At 40.9% G+C, this 23,026-nt stretch overlaps 1 protein-coding gene across 1 annotated transcript in view; it reads left to right on the top strand.

The window, feature by feature from the left end:
• The window catches only part of LOC138467576 (chitin synthase chs-2-like), a 282,914-nt gene extending 265,988 nt beyond the window's left edge, over nt 1-16,926 (top strand). The window contains exons 18-19 of the mRNA XM_069607709.1: nt 812-872; nt 12,215-16,926. Coding sequence (XP_069463810.1) covers nt 812-872; nt 12,215-12,295 — 142 coding nt within the window. The 3' untranslated portion in view covers nt 12,296-16,926. The remainder of the gene's footprint in view (nt 1-811; nt 873-12,214) is intronic.
• The last annotated feature ends 6,100 nt before the right edge of the window (nt 16,927-23,026 follow it).

The raw sequence follows: 23,026 nt of genomic DNA, 5'->3' as shown, positions 1-23,026 counted from the left end.
GGAGCCCCCGTCCCTCTTTTATTAATATATTAATTTGATTGACGTTCCATCTGCTCTAACAAACTGCCTATCTCCCTCCCTTATGGTAAACTAGCAACGTTTGAAACATTGGAAGTGGGTGCATTGTATATGCAGTGGAGGTGCCCATATCGCTTCTGTTAGTAAGCTGTCCTAGTCCTCAGGCATAACTGTAAAAGACATGTGACAAGAAGCTTCTAGAAGTCATCAGGCATGCACAAAAATCACCGACTTATGTGATAGCATTAGAATTAGAGAAATCCTTGTCTACAGACAATGAATTAATATAAGTTTATGAGGTAATTCGAATGAGTAACCTTCAAAATAGACATAGAAGAAGTACTCTAATAGGAACTCGGTAGGAGCCTTTTGCCACAGAATGAAAAAGAAAAGAAGAGCAGAATATAAGGTACTCTACAAAATGCAAAATGAGCACACAAGGTAAATGGTTCATGGGGGTTGCCTCTTTCATTATTTCTAAAAAGGAAAAATAAAAAATAAAGAGAAACTTGACTTTAGGCAATATCTGATGGGAACAATGTTTTAGCCACATTATCAAAAAATGTCTGGTCTCAAATGTGGCAACTCATGTATCCTACAAAACAACGTTGATGTGACTTTTTCATTTGTTTACAGCAGTTATTTCAATTTTAATTGTATATTTATAATGGAAATTGTAATATAGAAGAGTCTTTGCTTTTAGAAATTCTTACAATGAAATAACCTAAAAAATAATTAAATCAGAAAGCTTGTGATTAATGATGATTGTAAAACCATGTTTTTCTTTGTTCAGAGTTTACACCCTAATCCATTTTGTGGCTTTTCGTGGGACAGCAGGACAGAGAAATGGTTCGGTAAGAAGGCCTAGCTATGAAAGGTGTTTCTTTAAACCTTGTCGTGCAAAATAATTAATTAACCAGAACATACCTTTTGTTGATGCTGCCTGCCCTGTGAACTGCGAATGTTACACTCATTTTTTCTCTCACAGACACTTCAGCCACTGATAATCTGGAGCTAGAAATAAAGGTTTCATAGGAATTATGTTTTGCATAAAAATACAAATGTTTTCCAGCACTTACCTTATTTTTTGTGGCCAACGATATGATACTTTTTTTGTTTTTCACCCCAATACAAATTTGTACCACTAAGCAAAAGTTAAATATCTACAAAACATGTTGTAAAGTGTTGCTAAGCTCTAAAGTCAACATCAATGATAGAAGCAGGACCCTAGAATAGATTTTTATGTTAACTGATTGTGCTGTCAATGAACAAACAACATGCTAAATACCCACTAAGATTAAAGACTTCACAGAGTGTCACATCCATGGTGGCCATCTTTAATTTCCACTTGAGCAGGAAAAAGGAGATCAGCCTCCTCATTCTTGAAAGAGAAGGCTGAGAGAATGCAGCCTCACTTGTAGGCCCCTGGGTCTTTAGCCTTCTCCCTCATACACTATACCAGGAGACTGCAACCTTTGGGTCTCGAGATGATTCGGACAACAGCTCACAACAGACCGAGCCATCAAAATCAATGGTGAGGGATCAAGGGAGTGGTACACCAAAACATATGAAAAGCCGCAGGTAGCAGACCGCTGGACTAGATTATGATGCAATACTGAAGTGAAGAGAAATGGGACACAAAAGATTGAGTAGCCGTGAAGAAATGTTTGGTGACTAATTTCCAAGCTTGAGGTAGGGTCTATTTTCCAAGCAACCATCTTGAAAGTGGACATGTACATCTCTCAGTCTGGCTGCTTTGTAGATTTCAAGAACAAAAAGATAGTCCGTAAGTGCTGTTGTTTCGGTAACCAAGCTGCTTAAACTATGCTGGACCACACAGGAATAATGAATGCACATTCCACCCAAACTCTCAGCGTCTAACAGATGACCGACTACACGCAGCAGAACTGCGTGGACTTTCTGATCAATTTCACTGCCTGTTACATTTGGAAGTCACACACAGAGAATCTACGTGAAATAACTACTCGATGGAATAATGATGTATGTGAAAAAACCTGCTGAATATTTGGAACCTCACAAGATTAGTAACTACTCAGATCAGGTGCAAATCAGAGAAGAGAAGAATAGTCACAAAGCAGAACCATAATGATGAAAACAAGTTGGAACCCCATAGTAGATATCCAGCATCCAAACACATGCATCAATCAGGGGGTCGGATTAACATAAAAGCATGATAGCTACAATCTGTAAAATCAGCACTATAGCCCAGCAGCCTGCCTAACAGTTTGTCTATCAAGCAGCCATAAACCTGGCGTAAAGCCCCCATGAGCAGGCAAAATATTACCCTGCTCAGCAGCTGCACCAGCACAGGAGCAAGAGAATACAAGTCTAGTGTTTACAGGCCCAGGTTGTCCCCTCTAGATCTGATTGAGCAGCAGGTACTCTGCTGCATATCACTGCCATACAGTGACCCACGGCTGACATCTTGTGAGTCATAGAATCGAAAAGAAGATGACAACAACAATATAACTGCCCCCACCGTTCTAGTTGCTTCCAGTCAGCCACTACAATGTGAGTACACTCGTTACATGGCGTTGTGACACTTGCAAATTGGCATCACGCAGACATGCCTATCCTGAATTCTCGTACAGGTCCTACATACCATGTGTGTATCACCACAACAGATTCGCCACTGAACCAACTGTACTGAATGGAAATGAACCCAGATATTGGTGGGTTTTCTCATGCGGTCAGTGTCTTGGGCTCCACACAGATGCCCCCTGCAGCACACAGGAACAGAGAGCATGTCTTCACTAACAGGCACACGCATGACGCCATCAGTGGGAAAATGGTTTGTGGCATAGACCAGCTTCTCACCCATGTGTGTGCACATTTGCCTGTAGTTGGCCCTGTGGAAAATCAGTCTGCCAAGCATCATGGAGGGACTATCGTCATACCAGACCTAGCTGCTATGTTGCAACGCTACACATGTACAGAAATGCATGTCATTATTTGAGTTATCATAATTGAGCTATTGCTTATAAGCGTTCGTGCACACATCTTGGCGAATGGAAGCAAGTGATGGGACATAACCTGCACAACATAGTCTGAGGACAATTACACATGACCAGAGAAATACATTTCCATCACCCACCAATCACAAGAAAATGACATTTGAGCATGCCTTTAGCTCATAAATGACAATTCAAGGGGCTCCCATGATCTCAACAGAACTCCTGCACAGGGTGCATCGTAAAGCCCTTTTATGCTAAACCCTGCCCCCCTATGGACACTTTCACAAATCAGCCTTAGTCAAGTCAAAAGAACCACATGGCCGACTTCCCAAAATGCCACTCTAAACATTGCCTGTCTACCTAGGCTAACACACAGTCAGGACCATCCCCACTCCTTGCAGGGAACTCTTCATACACACTAAGAAAATGGATGATGACACCTCTTTGTTGGCCTATGATGCCAAGAAATAGTTGGTGCAATGGAGCACACCTCAGCACATGGAACACTATGAGTGGGCATTTTTGGTGCTCCAAAATGTTTGATACTGACAATGAACATCTGATCTTGATGCTAGCAAAGTTTGATAGGTAATTGCAGTGTTTTGTATGCACAGCACAACCTTGCCATCAGGCACAATACACCCACACTCAAGTCGGATGGTTATGAGGATAACCCTGAGAATGGGGACAATGGACATCTGGATATGTGGATTAGAAACACAATGATGATAATGTAGACTGGGTCATACAAAAGGAAATGATATGTCAGGAGGTGACATGGCAGGACACAGGATTTGGTGGTAGGCAGTAGGGGACAGTTTGACAGCAGTTTGCACCATATAATGTTGCAAGGCAATGAGGAGAGAAAGAAGAATACGAGTTACCAACACGGATGACACTGGCACCTGTTAACCTTCACTTCAGGAAGGACCTCAACACCCTGCTCTTCAAAGGACATCTTGCAAATTGCTCAATCAACTCTACTTTTCCCAGCTCTGAAGTTTCCTTCCTTTGCTTCCCTACCGATCCTTGCAACATCTACAATGCTCCAGAATGCTGGAAGTGTAGGTGAGTGTAGTCAATTGTCTGATGCCAGGAGATCAAAACTTCACAAATTAGGACCTTCAACTGTTTATATGTAGATTAAAAAAGAGAGAGCAGGTCGACAATTGGGACACACAGTAACACAATGTGACCCAAATAGACAACCCCATCCTGACCATCTGAGTATGATTGGACAGAGAAAAACTAGAAGCAGCCCAGCAGACAGAGGCCGTTGCTCATGTAATATCTTAGGATCTCGACCAAAACGCTAGGCTTCCTGTGAACGGAGTATAGCACTGGGCAACGTGCTGGTCTTGGAAGCAGAGCAACAGAGGTTTGAATCCCGGATCTGCATTTAGAAACCGAACTCAGTTATGGTATTAGGCTTGTTATAAAAAAAACTATTAAAATAAATAGGGCCAAATCATGTGACAACCCTTTGAATGACTTTTAAATGATCTGATAAAACTAACATACAGTCGCATCATCAGATAATGTCATCAAGGGTCTGGGGGTTCCTGTACTCTATGCTGCCTTCGATCGAAATATGGACTGGTAGGTACTGAGGAGGTTCTAGCCAGAACATTCAATTGAAGGTCCACGGCACAATTTTGTCTCACCTAGAAAATAATTTGACTTTGTCTTACGACAGTAGGCACAAAGGATTTGTAATGAAGGTACCATGTTTACAAACTTTTGAGTAATAGGCAAAACACCCTGTCTTAAAAAGGCAATCATGAAAGATAAACAATGATCAAAAAAAGAGAAAGGTAAGATTTCATCACAGAACCAGGGAGAACTTCACCAGCATTACTGCGACAATCATAATTGGAAAAAGGGTCAAATTCAGAGCATTGCTGATCAGATTTGAACTGGGGGGAGATGGATAGATTTGAAAAAGGACTATTAGTGTCATGAATTAGGGCGAACGTTTGTGAAAAATAGTCAGCAATCTCAGTGCATTGATCCGGTGTGAATGCCAGAAGCTTAATTAGAATAGTGATTTATTGTTACTAGTAAACAAAAGCTTTTGGTCTATTGGTTGAAACACTCAGGTTGTAGGCGTAGGCGTGTTTCACTATAGTCAGATGTTTTATTAGTGTTATTTTTACACCACAGGGGCTACCATGAAAACACCCTTTCATATATGTTTAAGTTTGTAATACATAATTTCCAGGGAGCTATAAAAATGGAAGTTGGCACAAGAGGAGCAGTATTATCAGTAATGGCTCCAATCTAAGAAAAATAAAACTCAAATATAGCCTGAAATGCCAGAGTCAAAGATTCAGTGGTGGGTTTCAACACCTTAAAAATGTAGGTCTGTGTTGATCTTCGGATTTATGAAAAAAGGTCCAAATGAGTCTGTTTTTAAGAGGGGGAAATCACTATATTGAATATTCCAATGAATATGTAATGAGCTTTGCACCTAATATCTTTATTTGAAGGCAAATGTCCACAACTCTTTCCATACATTTTTTAACAAATGATTTTGAATCACAAGAAGGCTGGTACAAAACTGCTATAAGGAGGCATGGATCGGCCACAGAGGCAGACAGCCACTCTGTTTACCTGCTTCATGGCAGCAGCATGAAAGGGCTTAGTTCCAGAAACTTCCCCCATCGCGTGTCCCCTGGTTGTGATCTATTGTGATGGAAACCTTCCTAGGGAATTGGTCTGGTGCTATGGATCTTGGAGGATGGTGTGGATTGAACTGATATGCAGCATAGTTTTCTCCCAGCCCTCTTCATATCTGGTTGCTGTGAAACACAAACAGAGGCTCACAGGACACCTTGTTTCCTGCTGATCTGGCTATATGCCTCCTGACAATATGGATCCTGTGCACTGAGATCCTGAAACATCAAGGTCATCAGAGGAACCAATCCCTGCAGTGCAGAACTGCCAGCAGACCCGCACATCGGTGTACTCACTGTGGGACATGAGGCAGGCGCATGATGGGTGAAGGCGCAGCAACATTCCTAGCTGGAAACATCACAGTGGGCAGTGCCATGGGCCCTGGCCTCAATAAAGGAGGTATTAATTAGTGTGTCAGGTAGATGCAAGATGCAGGGGCTCATCGAAACATTAGTGGCTATAATTGGTCCAGAAGGGGTCTTGTTCCAAACAGAGGAAGCTCAATCTGCTGTCAGGAAGTGGAACAGTGGGTCCAGAAGTAAGAGGACTTCTTTAAAGACAGAGAGCAATCTGATTACCCTCAGTTGAGCACCAAACAAATGAGTGAAAGCACATGCAATATAAGAATCTGGTCAAGAATGCTTCAATTATCCATTAATGTGGGTTGAAGGAACCATCATGGACTGTCAGTCACTGGTGAGAGCCTGTGAATAGAGAGGTTGACAGTTACAAATGCAGAAAGAAGACTATTAAAAAGCCGGAAAAAGGGAACTGGGCAGAGGAGAAAATCACAATGAGGTTACAGATACATCAATGTGAGAAGCAAGTGAAAGAGTTCCTGACACTCACCATCTCACTCTTTACTGAGAACAAGAGAGCTTGGGTGGCTTTCTTAAAGAATGGAGAATCTGCATACAGTCACATCCATGCAGTGTGTTGCAGATTCCTGAAAGATGTTGATGGTGTGGACTGGAATTGCTTCTGTACCACTTTGCTGTGAGAGAAGCTGGATCCCAGTGCACAGAAAGATCACTAGACTAGATGGAAGCAGCTTCTGAGTGGTGGGGAGAATATGTGGAAGGGGAGAGGGAAACTGGTCTTCCTATGGATTTCACCCTCAAGCTCAGCAAACATGGCCTAACTGGGATCCATGGCAGAAATGGATGAGATATTTGAGAGGATGATATCTGATAAGGGGATACTCTTTCATGAGGAGAAGATTGGTTGTATCTAGCCCCTTGTTGGTGAGGATACCAAGCAGAGGTTGAGAGCTGTGAGGCCATTTTAAAAGGCTTTTGTGGAACACAAGTATTTTTTCCTACAAAGTTCACGGTGGTGAGATTGAATGATCCATTGTTGTTTTGGAATTCAGATAATTTCAGGGTCTTGTTGTAGTTTCTACACGACTAGTAGTAGGGGAAATTAGTGGATGATTATACAGAAATGGCCTCTGATCAAATGGGGAGTGCAAGTGTTTACTGAAAAGGTGGCAAGACTTTGCCTAGTCTGAGTGGGGCTGGAGGAGTTTACACAGTACTTAATTTGTAAATAAAATAAGTGCCAAGGCCCACACATTCTCTAGCACTCCTGTGACACTGCGGATGCGCCACACTGCTGCCACTACCCATAGCTGACCCCCCACAGTGTTGACATATTTTTGGTTACACTACAGCTTACACCTGCTCTTTGTGGTTGATGCATGCACTGACTATCACCACTTAATAATTAAAGCGAGATGGAGAAAATAAGTGCCAGGGCTCAAAAATAAGTGCCAGGGCTGAGCCCTGAAAAACACCCCCAAAAATGAAGCACTGAATTTACCTCTCCTAGTCTGGCCTATCCTGTTTGGCCTGATGTTGCAACCTCAAAGGTATACTTGATTTGTGGACCTTTACTAAGGTAGTTTTGTGGGACCGGTGGAACTTTTGTTTTGATAAAGAATGGGAACCTTATGTTTTTTATTGCAGGAGTTACTTCCCATGCATCCCATAATAGAAATTTTGCAATCTTGTGAGGTATTGCACCTGGGTTGTGTGAGCAGCCAATCAGGTTTGCTCCAAATATTTGCTTTACCTGCAGGTATATGCCCGTGCTCATAGAAATCTGGTGTCTGCTTAAGCCTACACCCTCAATGTCTGTGCTGGCCTTAGAACCACACATGTCTCCCCCTGCATCAAACTCCACCTTGTTCTCCCTCCATGAAATGTCAATCCCTTCCCGAATGCTGCCTTTGCCTTACTGGCCACCTCCAATTAAGCTTCCCTCTTTATGACACAGCCCGTGACCACCATGGAAATGGAGAGGGGATCTGCACGGAACCCGGGCAGCCATTACCATATTAGCTATCTCAGTTGTACTTGTATTTTTTGTGAATAAATACGGCTCACACCATCTCTGATGCTTCTGTTTCCTCACAAAAAATAGTACCTTAGCTTTGCAGATGGTTACCCTGTGTCACTAGTAAAATTAAAGGGCGCAACATGAAGCTGAGTTGGCAATAAGGGCCTAATGAGTGAAGGCTCATGCTTAGCTTGGTCTTATCACCCCTGGTCAGTGGGCCATTATCAACCAGGTCTGCTCCTTTCATTGACAACTAATGCTAAAAGATTGTGATGTCCAATGACAGTGTGATCCCCACTTAATGTTAGTACTTTGGTTTTTACAAAATGCTAATATAAATGTATTCTAAGAAAAATTGTGTTAATAACTGTGTTAAAAGAAGGAATCAAGGTTGCCATCAGGAAGTTTTGTCTCGTTGTTATGATGCCTTTAGCCAATTGATATGATAGACTTGGTTGGTCCTCAGGTGATGGTCTTGTTGAACCCGATAGTTGTGGTCACAGAACAGCTGTGCGATTTTATAACTTACTTTCTGATCTTGGCAGCAAGGTTAGGACCTGATCACCTAACTACAACTTCCTCAGTTGAGTTCCTGGCTCATATAACCTCATCTGTTTCTATTGGAAATCCTACAGTTGCTGCTGGACACGACATATGATCATTCTTAGCCAGTCTTGAGTAGCTTGAACAAACTCCTGTTGTCCATCTCTGTACCCAGATCTTCTTCACTTCCTTCCTTCAGTATGTGCAGGCAGTCATGGGATGGCCTCCCGTAGACCAGTTGGAAGGGAGAATAGCCCATCGAGGCTTATTGTGTCTTCGTATAGGAAAATGCATTGGGCCTCATTACAAGGTCAGCAGTAATCGCCGGCACGACCAACGGGTTGCAGCTGACCTCATAACACCGTTTCCAGCACCTAGCTTACCGGTGCCACCGGGATATTACAAGTCCCGGCGGACCGGGAAGCTAGGTCCCGGAAAATTTTAGTCCCCATTCCCGTGGAGTCCCATGGCTTCACAGAAGCACCGTTATTAACGGTGCCTCTGCTTCCATGATGTGTCTGCCTACCGGGGCCGCTGCGTCAGTCAGGGTCAAACCTTTCAGACGCAGTGGACCCGTCAGGCAGACACGGAGTGTGACTGTCCAGTAACAAGGGTGCCGGTAAGCTTACCAGCACCAGTGATTCCGGACCGCCACACTCATAATGAGGCCCATTGTCTTTGTAATAGAAACAATGTGGGCAATGCATATAAGTTAATAATGGACAGTCAAAGTCTAATTTTCCCATATACGGGACAAAATCTCTCGGACTTCAATCATATACTCTCCTTCACATAACCATGGTCATATTGAAATTTTGTTCATCAACACATTTTCAAACAAATAACGATGTACATACAAATTGATTCAATCTTAACATTTTATATTACAAGAATACTAGTAGAGACAATCACATTTCTTCAATATTTAAATGTTGTACAAAGTGCAATCATGCTTAAAGTGCTAATGAGTGTCAATAATGTGGAATATTCATAATACAATGTATGGCTAGAGGGGAAACGCAATTTCATAACTATCACACCCACCTCAACAAAAGTAAGAACCATAGTCCTAATGCCAACTAGTCATGAAGAATCATCTCTCCAATACACATAACTCAATGGTATACTACTAGTTTCGTCGACATAGCCAGAATAGGCCTGTAATCTTTAGGTCTAGCAAAAAGGATGGGTATCCCCTACACCGTGGACCAGGGGAACTATGTGATTAACAAAAGAAAGGGGTTGGAGGTCACACGATAATACAATAGTTCAAATAATTAAATGACTCAAGTGGGTAAATGGGTGATAAGAGACATGGACAGGTCAAAAATCAAATTCACATATTTTATTCAATTTGTACAAAAGTCACAGTAAAAAACATGTTATTAGTCCACACAATAACATTTTCTAAAATGCATATAAATACATATATCAAAAAAGTTGTAGAAAAAAGTTAAAAGACTATCTAATACAAGCACTGCTATATATAATACATATAACCACTGTATGTCTAAACCAATTGGATAAAACATTTTTGTCCAAAAAGTGCACTTTTTGACAACCTTTTTGCACTGACTCTTTTTTGTCCAATTGGTTTAGACATACAGTGGTTTTAAATGTAATCAAATGGAATCCCCTTTGTAAAACCTTGCATTATATATTTACAATATGTCGTTTTCTTTGATAGATACTCTCTGTTGTTCATGCGATCAAATTCTCCTGCCTTTTTTAAAAATATGTTGGATTGCCAGACCCCTATTTCCTGGTGATTCTGCCGTAAAGCCTATTTCTTCATGAAATGTTCTAATATCCATTAAGCATTTTTGCATTACACCTGTCGGAATAGCCAGGCTTAGCATATCTTTATAACAACTATATATATTATCTGACTTTTCACTCAATTCCTCAATTAACATAAAGAAGATACTCCTGCAACTTTTACTTCTAGAATCCATAGTCATAAATCCTAATTCACAGCTTAAGGCCTCTATGTGTGTACTGCGGAAAAGCTCCAACATTTTCGGCCATTATTTACCCTGACATTTTCTTTACCATATTGTTTCTTTGTTTGTCAGGATTTTTGACCCATATAGTGCAATGGGGACAATACAAGCAGTATAAAGTTTAATTAGGCCCTCCATGGAGGATCCAGCACTTTGAGATACAAATGACCTAACAGCATTGAATTTTTTTGTGGCTTTGCCAACAATACTTTGTGTCGTTAGTTTAAAATCGCGATTTTTATAAAAGTCCATTCCCAGATATTTATATTTTTCATCTATGTCAATGCGGGTGTAGTTAATTTTCCAAACACATTTCTTTGATTTCTTTCTCTGTGCTTCCATTCTCCACCATTAATTTGGGTTTTTTCAAATTGATTATCAAATCATTCAATTTAGAATGTTGATACAGAGCCACCAAACTACGCTGCCGCCTCATGGGCGTTCGATCAAATATAACAGTATCGTCAGTGTAGGTGAGCCACCCCACCGTACTATTTATGATATGACATGATAGGTTGTGATAGGGTATTTATAACATGCTTAATACCCAGAGGTTTCTAAGCGCGGACCCGGGGATCGAACCTATGGTGCTCCGTGTCGTTTTGCTTCCAAGGTGAGCACGTTGCCCCCGAGCTATCCCCCGAGACATTTCCTATCTTTCGGTTAAAATTCTGACAACCATTCAATATACCCTTCAAATCTGACACATACAGATTAAACAATGTAGGGACCATTGTACCCCTTTGTTTTAATCCGTGGTTAGTCTTTATGGGCTCACCCATCAGGCCATATTGGTCATTTCTAACCTGAGCTGTAGTGTCTGAATATAATGCTTGTATGGGTGAGTCCTATAAAACACTTTGTTCCTGTTTGCCTACTCTGCATGTGGTGACATTGAAACACTGTATCACCACCTTAAGTATTTCTTAACGGGGAACAGTGCTTCTTTAAAGATGCATAGTCTGAAGATGCAACTGTGTCTAAACACCATTGAAGGGAAATACATGCTCTAGAAAAGAAAGGTATATTTTCCCATTCTGGATCTGCCCAGCGAGCGCTTTGGGCTCTCTCAGTTGGGGAGGGGTGTGCTCAGGGTGATTCTGTGACTGCCCCTGCCATCCACCACTGGATACTCCCCATAGCTACCCCAGGCCAGTAGTCTACATCCTTAGGGAGGCCTCCATCCCCTGAATCTCCACCCTTTGGCCCCCAGAACCATGCATGGGACCTCATCACAGTTCCTATTGTAAATGTGTACATTAATCACATGGCATGGCACTAGACCCTTATTGTGAATCGTATGTATCTCTATCCTATAAGCTCAGTCCCCGATATATGTCTCATTGTACTACTCCTTCATCAACTGGTCTACTTTCATGACTATATCCACCCTCTATTGTAAAGGCACCCTAACCAGGATGGCCTCTGTCATTTGTAGTACCTCCTTTCGTGTCATTTCTTTAAAGAATGATATCCATGATGTTCATTAAATATAATAAATATGGATAGCCCACCCTCTAGATGTGGCTATGGGTTGGCTGGTTTTCGGGGCTATTCCACTTCTGTAGAATGACAGTGTGATTAACAGTTTGAAAAATCAAGACGCACTGTTTAGAACTTTTTGGGAAACTGAACTTTGTATTTCTTTTTCCTTTTCAGAGATCAGGGGAGAGAAACAACTTGCAACGGGCACACCAGGCAGAGTTCACACATATGTATGAGAATCCCAGCACGCAGTAAACATGCATTGAACGTGTACAGGCAAGAAAAGGCGATCCGGGCAAGGTCTTCATATGGCTGCGTCCCTGCATGATCGTACCCACTGCACCGTTCAATGGGTCCTTTTCTCAGAACAAAAGGACTACACTTTGCACTAATATTCTTATTTGGCTAAAATAGAAATATTTTCTGTAGTTAAGGATCGTATTGTTTCATGTTGTTCTTTTCTGTGTTTATTTATGGGGCATTGGGAAGATAGTATTTCAGTTTTGTCACTTTTCAGATTTGAAAAGGGGGGTCCTGGAATCAGAGGTAAAAGTGTAACAAGAAAGTAGTGAATGCATGGAGCTACATGTTTTAAGGCGTGGCCAGGGAGGGTGTGCGGACTGCCCAGTGGCTGGAAAAAGATGGGGGTCCTCTTGGTTTTTTTCTCATTTTGATCTCTTCAGTCAAGAGAGATTTCATGTAGGATATAATTGCTTTGAGGGGTTTTCCTGTTGAAAATTCTAAATATTCTGTTAATGTGTGGGGAGGTGAACGTTTAGATGCCAACCAGATATATCGTTGCACAAAACTTCCATATTCATTTAATTGATAATAGTTCAAGTTGTAAAGAACTTCTATTTTTTCAAAAAAATCAAATTCACAGGGAGAGAAAGTCCACACGTTTGGATGTAGCAATATATTTCTGTGAAATGTGCCCCTTTGCCTCTATACAGGCCTTACAAGATGCTGATGGAGATGCTGGCAATGGCCCCGATGGGATCCAGCAGTAGTGGTGCTTATGTGAACAATAAAGTTATTCACATTTGCGTCAGCAAAAAGTGGAAAGTGTGGAGAGGGTGAACATTATCATCAAAAGGATACATAGAGATACGTAGATCAGGGAAACAAGGTGCTTGCTTCCCGCATATAGCTGCTGCCAAGCCCTGTAAGGGTAAGGCAATAGGTGCAAAATGTGATCAAAACATGCTACCTCAGAAGCTCGAGTGATTAGCCAAATGTAGCGATATGTTTTACCTGCAAAAGGTATGGTTCGGGACCTGTTATTATGACTGTAAAAAGCTATCAGCTGTAAAAAAAAAAAAGAAAGATGAATGCAGTTCCTGTAAGTTATCGCTCACTTCGAGCACTGCCTGGAAGAGAAAATAGACTGCGGTTTTGATAAGTGTTTCTGAAGTGTCTGTGGTACAGAATGTGTTTTTGTTCTTCGGTGGTCCACTTTTGTCCTTTGGTAATCCCTCCCTCTAGTTGTTGATTGCGCTGGCATAAAAATGCAATTGTCTAGATCAATGGGTAATATTGCTTGGTGAACACAAATGTGTTAATCTCCATCACTTCCCAATCACACCTTCAACGCTTCCCAACTAATAATCATGCAAACAACTTTTTTGTGATTTTCATGTTTTTTTCTCATAGACTAGTGTATTCGAATCTGACGTGCTATTTTGCAGTTCAGAGAATTAAAAAAAATGTTCCTACATTTGAATAATAGACTTTTCTTTTTGGAGTGGAAAAAGCTTGACTCCTCCAAAGCTTCCCTTCCCTTTCTCCTGTAGCAATACATGAATGGGCATGCATTTGTCCTTTTAAGCCATGTCCGCCCCTACCCTCCTCTACTCCCTTTTTAGGCCTCTCTCAAGATGGGATGGAGGGGGAACAGATCTGCAAAGGGAGTGCTATAAAGGCCGAGCAGGTTCATGAGGTTAGTGAAGGGTTGAGGTGTAAGGAGCTGGGTGCACATCTTCTACATTTCCTTTTAGTGTAAATCTGTTTCATGTCAAGCTTGGACAATAGTAGCATAGAAATCCATCACCTGCAATGCCTGTCTTTTCAAGGCTGACCAAGCTTGAACATGCAGCCTAGTTTCACAGATGCATAGCTCAACCATGTGCAATATAATAGGGCTGTGCAGGGCGGATGAAGGAACAGAAGCATTGAAAAAATGCACATGGAAACCAAAACATACCATAAAAACAGCACACTCTTGCCTCAGATGAAGAACTCAAATGACCCCACCCCACATGGTCTCTCCCAGAGAGTACCCTAAATTGTGCTAGACGCTAGGGACCCGATAAGCCTCTCCTTCCCAATGGAATATAGTCATCAAGTTAAAAGACGGCCTTTGAACGCCCCCCCCCCATTTCCAGAAACCATGGGGCTGATTCTCAAACATGTCCAATGGTCCAAAGGTGCAGATGTCCGTAAGCATCTCAGACAGGCACCTGCAACCTTATACCTGAGTCACACCAAAGCTTGAGCCAATATAGAGATGGCTGGAGCACGCTTGAGATACCCTTGAGCAAGTGTTTGTCAATTGCTTTGCTTGGTAAGTTAACATGGCACAACATTGCAGTGGATTGGTGGTGGTGGGGGTCTAATAGAAGCATACACTACATGTATGAGCGCTTCACTACCTACCCCAAAACCCAATGAAATACCTGACCTTCTTCGTCACACCATCCCCTATAGTGTGTATTGGCCTCCTATAAAAAAGCAAAACTACACCTCGAGATATGCCACCCTCACCCAACTCCCTTGTGCGTGTAGCTGCAGCAGGAAAATATAATGAACAACTGCCAGCCTGCCACCTTCCCTTACCTCCCTCGTGGTTTCCTCCGATCAGTTGTCGCCGAAACCGAACCGAAACCACAAATAACTGGATTCCTGACACACCTCTGAATCTCACGTGAGTGTGTGCCACCGACGCACTCCTTACGCCTTTGGCCAAGAAGCGACTCGCAGACATTATAGGAGCAACAGCCTGTCGGCTTTGCAGTGCCATGGACTCTAGGCAATGAAACGGTATTAACATAACTGACCTAGAAACATTTGACCTAAAACATTTGATCACATTTTATTTACCCTTTTTGAGTCAAATGTAATTAAATATATATATATTGGGGTGGGTAAGGGCATAGATTAGGTTGAGGGGGTCCCCCCCACATTTTAGAATGAAAAAAGTTCAAATAAATGTGATCAAATGTGATTAGGTCAACAAATGTTTCAGGTCAAATAGACCCAAACCTAATGAAACTGCTGGGACGTGCTTGCCATTAGTGCTGTGATAGGGCAGGTGCCGCAGTTCTGTAAAATGAGCATGCTTGCGGCACCAGCAGCATGTCACTTTTATATAGTTGCCCCGGCACTCACAGGACATCCTCTAATCCCTTCCCTCCACACTACCACTGACTCCAAGAGTCACTCGATACCCCCAGTTAGTCTATGCTCTGGCACCCATGCACTTTCACACCCACCCCCCCACTATATGCCCCCCTAGGTGCTACATTGATGTGTACATTTTGCTCCTAGGCTCCATTGTTCTCTTGCTTCCTCAGGCTTATCTTCTAGTTGCAAAATGGGCACGGTGCTACTTAATTCCACGTTGTACCATTTTAGTTTTTACATATTTTAAACACGTTTTTGTCAATTACATGTACTGAACAACATTTGGGAATTATTGGGAATACTGGTGTCATTTTGAGATGATTAAAGTCCCTTTTTCTTAGTTCTCAAATTAACTCAAAAATCCCCTTTTCCTAAAATGGTATTTGTGAACCTATATTTAATACAGGAGGTGTTTTAAAAAAGTGAATTCTCAATTTTCTTGGAAAATTAACAATTGTGAATGTTATTTTGCAACACTTTACTCATTTTTCAGCCAAATGAAAGTTCAGATATATGATTTTATAATTGAAACAATAACAAGTGATGAAGATTAGATTTTACAAATTGTCATAAATTGTCATAAATGTCATATAAAAAAAGATTCAATTAAAATCAAAGCTATAATTCAGTGGTTTTAACCATGACTTGAAAACATTTGATTATAAGTGAACTTGTGTTCAAACCTCATCAGGTCAGGGCAATACTGTAAAATCTAGAAATCTTTGATTTTCTCATCAACCGCTTCTATGGGAATGTGTTTCTTGTGAGTCTGGGTGTTGGAGGGGGGTGAAATATTTTGCATAGTATCTGAACTTTTCCCAGTTAGGAAGGCATTCTGAAAAATGAAGGATGATGCAAGTGGAGACGGGAAGCCAGATGCCTGCCTGGGAAAAATTCCCACTGACCTAGGATCTCCATAATGTTCCCTACATACCAACATAAACATGTCTTTCTGAAAGTCCTGTGAAAAATGTGTATGCAAAAGGGGAATATCTCTAGGTTTAATTTCTAAATAATAAATGCAAGTCTACAAACATCTGAATACTAATTAATGTGAGCTAAACATTCTCAGGGTTTTACTACTGTATTATTAAGATTCAAATGCACTGAACAAACAAAATTGTGTAATATGTGTGCAGATTGTTACTCTTGTTGTGAAAAATAATTAAAACTGCAGAAAAAAGGTAGATAATCTGTTAAAAACTCCTAGAGACCTTTACAGCTCATCTCTGAATAAACCAGGTACACAGGATTAGTTGTAATGTTTGGATACTTTTTAGTGAAACAAACTATTTGCTCTGAAGGTTTATAATGTATTGCCAAATGTAGAACTGTATGACAAAGATATCTGCTCACCTTGAATGTCACATATTGTTTGTTGAATCTTCATGAAATGTGATACTTTTCTAATGTATGTAATTTATTAAAAGTTTTTAATCTGTAATTTGTTCTTATTTAATAAAGAAAAAACATTTTACATTTTGCATTTTTGCAATGAAGTTGTAGACATATTTTTCAAATAAGCTATGATGATAAACAGTTTGCAAAGATGTTTTTATGGCTGCCATGCCAATTTCCTTAGAGGGCACCCTGAGTGTCGGGATGTATGAATGTGAGTTTAATGATCATGTCGCTATGCAGCATGCAATGTATAGGATTAACCTCCAAATTTGGAAGACAAATGCAATTAACAACTGTGGATGCTTCATGAAGCTGCATAGCTATTAAGGGAAGATTAGTTTATTTCAGAATTTGGTGATATGATTCTGGTGCTGCAACATTTATTAGTGGAGCATAGCAAAAAAGGCTATCTTCTCGGAGTTGGAGAGAGAGAGAAAGAAATTGTGATTCAGGAAAGAGATCTGTAGGTGTATGAAAAGGGCACACAAACACCATGTTAGCAGCCTCCAGAATGTACAACTTCTCATGGTTGGCGGAGGCAGTCTCGAAGAAACAAAGAAGGCCCACATACAGTAGCATAAATAGAGGATATGGATTAAAAGTTACCAGAAAAGTGCACATATCGGAAGTGGACATATTGGTTCAAAGACTGAGATTAGAAGAGGGCCAAGATAGTGACATTGCCATATTTATCCAGTAAACATATTACCATTACATATGTAGCAGCAACATTGCAGTCAGTTAAACTATGAGTGAGTTTTTTTCCAAGGAATTGTTCTGAGAACTAAATAACTCTTAAGGGCTGATAATATTGAAATATTTAGGAAGTGACAATTATGATAGCATAGGTTCTATGAAGTTCTATAAGTTACACGGATCACACACTTTGGTTAAGTGGTGAAGTAGTTCTTTGAGCCCGCTTGGTAATTTCGTCACTTGATCACTTTGTTTCTCATTTCTTTTCATATAGCAAAGTGCTGTTCTTTGTAAAATTTTGACTTTCATGAAAGAAAGTAATACACTGTTTGTAGACTTACACAACTCACATAATGCACCAACCTGACAATATTGACAAAAGTCCCCAAAGAATCATAGTATGCAAATGGAGAATGTGTGTAGCTTTATTTTCTTCATCATGAATGGAAGTCTGCACGTACCAGTGTGTTATTTTAAAGATGGAAACACACCCAACAAACAACACTGTTTGATAGGTGTAACTACATTTTGTTTTTAAATATTTATTTATTTTTACCTTTTTTAATTCGTATTGTAACAAAATGGAGTAAATATTTGGTCATTAAATTGGTACTACATTGTTCTAATACAAACAAACCAAACATGAGAAAAGCCAGACAGAGCAATTCGAATGCAAAATGAGTGCATTTGGAAAAAAGCAATAATAACAGGGAGCATGTATCATGCATAGCCCAACCCCCCACCCTTACCCACCCCAAAGAAAGACATCCCCATAACAAGAACTTAAGAGAAGAAAGAAGAGAAAAAGAAAGAAAACAAAACCCAGCTCAATGTTGTAGTGATAATTACGCATCATAAATCTCGCTCAGGTATAATTTCCAATTTCCAATATTGGCTTTCACATTACCCATTTGCATCAGAAGGTAGGGCAAATACATTGTAGGTGCAAAACTGGAGGTAATCAAAATAAAACAACCTATCCATACCTAGAGACCCCTATTATGACAGAGGCTCTTTCGAAGACATAGCCAGGGAAGCCCAGTCCCACCATATGCGTACGCACAAGCCACAGAACAACAAGTAACAAGCACTAACTATTTTCTTCGAAGCAATCCCATATCCGATCCGACCTGGCAGAACCATGATGATTTCTATAGGTTTGTGTAATAAAGTATATTGGATGTAGTAAAGCTGAGACTCGAGACACAGACCTGCTGTGGAGTAATTGAGCTTGATCCAGGTAGCTTTATTTACATAATTACAAATGTACACCATCCAGTTTCTCTTAAGGGTATTTATAGTAGACAGGAGACAAGACATGACTGTAAAGCAGAGAAAACCCACCGGCCATCCTTCACACTCCAGCTCAGGCCCCCAACTGACACTCACAGAACATTCACTCACAGATACACCCAACATTCTCCTGAGCTGCATTCATGCATCAACATTCTAACATCAAGCACTCCAGGCCAGTGACATAAGACAAAATTCATTATAACATCTCCCTTTCATACCCTGGCACAACCATCACAACATCTCCCTTTCATAACAGTCTCAACCGCAACATCTCTCTTTCCCACAACACAAACCTTCCGACCAACAACATCCTTCCATCCAGACCCGCCACATCCGGACACAGAGTCTGCCACACTCTGGCACAAACCAAACCAAACCAAACCAATGGGCAACATTCCAAACATACAGGTGGGGAACAGGAGGGGGGGACTGCGGGTTGACACACTACGGACCCGGATGAAACTCAAACAGTGAGCAGAGCCAACAGAACTTTGTTCCTGGAATCCACACACTAAGATGCAGGAGAGGGGTGTTGCCATAACCAGACAACGTTTACAGGAGGGATGCACTGATCGCACTCCTTCCACTCTCACAAGCAAAACATAATCAGCTACAACCAGCTCCCAATTATTGCCACACACACACCCCACAGAATCACAACCATGAAAAGCAAACCAACTTCCAACCATTCCAACATCAGACACATGCACGCTGCCTCATTCGCTCAGTGCAGACATATGTATATGGGGACGGTGGAACGAAGCACACATATACAGTGCAACCTCTCAACAACAGGCAAGTCATTCATCCCACCCGCGCCACGTACGTCCTTACCAGTATACTCATGCATGCGTCAATCAAACCACAACCAAACCATAACACTACCAGACTCGCTCACAAAGAAACATTTAAACACATATATCGTGCTCCTGGTAGCACTGCAAACTTAAAATATTAGCTGAACTTCAAAAACCTAATTAAACTAAATACAACCTGCAGGGATCTATGCATGTGTACATTTTCTTTTGTAATCCAATCTACAAATCAGCATGCAATAAACATTTTCCATTTGACCTGAAACCTCAAACCTTATGTTTGTAATTTTTCTCTGACCCAACACTCCAAACGTTTTTTTGTTTGGTAACTCTTTCCCTTAGACCTTGAAATCCCAAACCTCTTTGTTTGGTATCTCATTAATTTTCCTTTAAATAAATTCCACTTACCATACTTTATTTAGAGTGTACCAGTTACCATGTGTACCTCTAATTTGAGCGTATACGTTCACCTATTCCAAATGTACCTCCTAACAGAGTGTACCAATTTGCCGTTATAACATATAACCTAACTTCAAGTATAAACATTGGTGCACAAGTTATACTTGGGATGACAAATAATGTGCTCCACATTGGGCCACAACACATCACACACCATAAAGAGACAACGGCCCGACAAATTCTCAGGTTCTTCACTTTACCTGAGTACTGTAGATGTCTACTAATTCCATTGAACATCAAAAATATTGAACTCAAAAATAACATTATAACGTGTTCGCCTCAATAATTCTCATTGCATCAAAAATTTGCATTTTTCACCAAAAGAATCTACATTATATTTGAAAAACAACATATACAATGCTGCGACACAACAACATTCCTAAATCCATATGTGCCGGCTTGATCAGGGCCAACACAGACTAAACATATTCAAAACCACTTTACAGCAAACAATTATCTTCTACGTTTGGGGAGACATCACTATAAAACCTGTAAACAAAAATAATTATTAACATAATACGGTTTATCTTAAATACATCCGTTTTCATTGCACAATCTGTGTGTACCGTGCTATTTTTCTCTTTGTTCAACATGTCAGTTTTTTTTCTAATTAACTAAAGTTTTCCTCCTGCAACATGCAACATTATTTTTCATTTTACTTGGCTCCTTTGATGTCCAGTCACATTATGGCTGGCATCTTCAACACCTTCAATATTGATTCTATAACAACCCACATGAAAACCATAAATAGTTTTCTTTTTCTGTCTTATAAGGAGCCGTATACTCCTTGATCAATTGCACATGCTTGCATTGACAAAGCAAACATCTTGCTGATATTAGCTTCCTTCAATGGACAGCTGAGAATGCCAGGTTAATTACTTCAAAATGCACCTCTATTACGAGCAAGCAGTGATCTTCAAGTGCTTCGGCTTGCGCTTATATTCTATGTGAACAGTAACTTCCTTTTCTGCATCTTGTGCCTCTATGGCATGTAATATGGTAGTCAGAACAAAGCCATCACTTCCTTGTCACGTTACGATCATAACGTGAAATAGTTCAGGTGCTCTTCTATAAACAATGATGTTCCTGCTCCTGCACTACAAACGGAGCCATGACGAGCTGAATCAATGCTTTTCAGCATTCTGTCGATCGCCAACACTCCCAGGCATTCCATACACGTCGTCATTTATTTTCCTAAACACAAATGATGATAATCCCATATTGAATACGCATGTTTTTCTTCTCATTTTTGTTTCCTTACATGTGAATTCTTGGGCATCTAATATTGATGAATTGGCATAAGATCCTTACACATCTGCAGGTGGCATATTATTATCTTTGCCAACGGAGCCCTCTGGGGAAATTTCTTTTTTGACGGGGGACACCATCCCAGAAGCCAATTCTCATTATAATAGTCATAGTGCTGGGCAGGATGGTATATTATTAATGTCATGGGGGAACGGTGGGTCCCTCATTCACAGTTTCCCCCCCACAGCTCTCCTTACTGTCTTTAGTGTTGCTGCAGTTCCTCTCACTGTCTTTCTGTCCTTTTCCCTTTCTCCTTTTTATGCAGGGTTCTTTTATCCTCGTTGCCATTGTAATAAAGTATATTGGAAGTAGTAAAGCTGAGACTCGAGACAGAGACCTGCTGTGGAGTCATTGAGTTTGATCCAGGTAGCTTTATTTACATAATTACAAATGTACACCATCCAGTTTCTCTTAAGGGTATTTACAGTAGACAGGAGACAAGACATGACTGTAAAGCAGAGAAAACCCACCGGCCATCCTTCACACTCCAGCTCAGGCCCCCAACTGACACTCACAGAACATTCACTCACAGATACACCCAACATTCTCCTGAGCTGCATTCACGCATCAACATTCTAACATCAAGCACTCCAGGCCAGTGACATAAGACAAAACTACATTATAACAGTTTGTTGTTCAAATGAGTTTAGCATTGATATCAGGCCCGCCCACAATTCTCGATCAGGTGGATTTGCTGATTTCTATTTGACCAGGATAGCCTTTCGTGCTGCAAATAGGAATTCCTCCGACTCTGCCTCAAATAGCATGAATCTAGATGAAAGAGTCGGAGTGGCCCGCAAAACACGCGTAACCATAGCAAATATCATTTTCCAGAACATCTGTATCTTAGGACAAGACCAGAATAAATGTCCCATCATCTCAAGCTGGTCACATCCCCCTCCAAAACCATGGGGCATTCAACAATTTCATTGTATGGAGATTAACTAGGGTATAATAAAAGTGCTTTATTACTCTAAATTGAATTTCCTTGTTGCCAATGTTGTATGATAATTTGTTAATCAATTAAAAGAACGCGTATATGTCCCCACTGTCTAACTGGATCCCCAAATCCTAAACCCACCTAGCTGCCAGTACCGAGTTTCACCCTAGATTGTTCAGAACGCCTAAGTGATATAAGTCCTTAATTTTTGTAAAGGCAGAGGGATGTTGAACCAGTTCCGATTCACAACCTGATAGCTCTCGGTTATGTGTGGCTTCAGAGATCGGAGAGTTTATCACATAAATCAGTGCTTGTTATACTAACCATTCATTTGGCAGCAGGTCCAAGATGATTCTGGCCTCAGCAAACGGTATCGGAGCATGGCCATCAAACAGATCGATAACGCAACATTTTGCCAGTCCTTCTCATGCCTAAACTGCATACGCCTACTTCAGTGGGTTTTCAAAAGAGCATGAAGACTAAGCCATGGTGGGACGTATACGTGTTGATCCTAGTGAGTTTGAGTGATCGGTGCCATGGTGTTAGTGTGGGCCCTACAATGGGGTGTTTCTTAAGGCATTTCCAAATTTTAGATTGAGACAGGGCAATGATTTCTTGAGGTGAGAAGGGTTGCAACATAGCCAATACCATATCCCGCCAGCTAGTAAT

The sequence above is a fragment of the Ambystoma mexicanum genome, chromosome 4q, assembly GCF_040938575.1.
Source record: "Ambystoma mexicanum isolate Mex_15411 chromosome 4q, UKY_AmexF1_1, whole genome shotgun sequence".
NCBI lineage: Eukaryota > Metazoa > Chordata > Amphibia > Caudata > Ambystomatidae > Ambystoma > Ambystoma mexicanum.
Note: the sequence above shows the minus strand (reverse complement) of the source record. Positions and strands in the feature narration are given on the sequence as shown.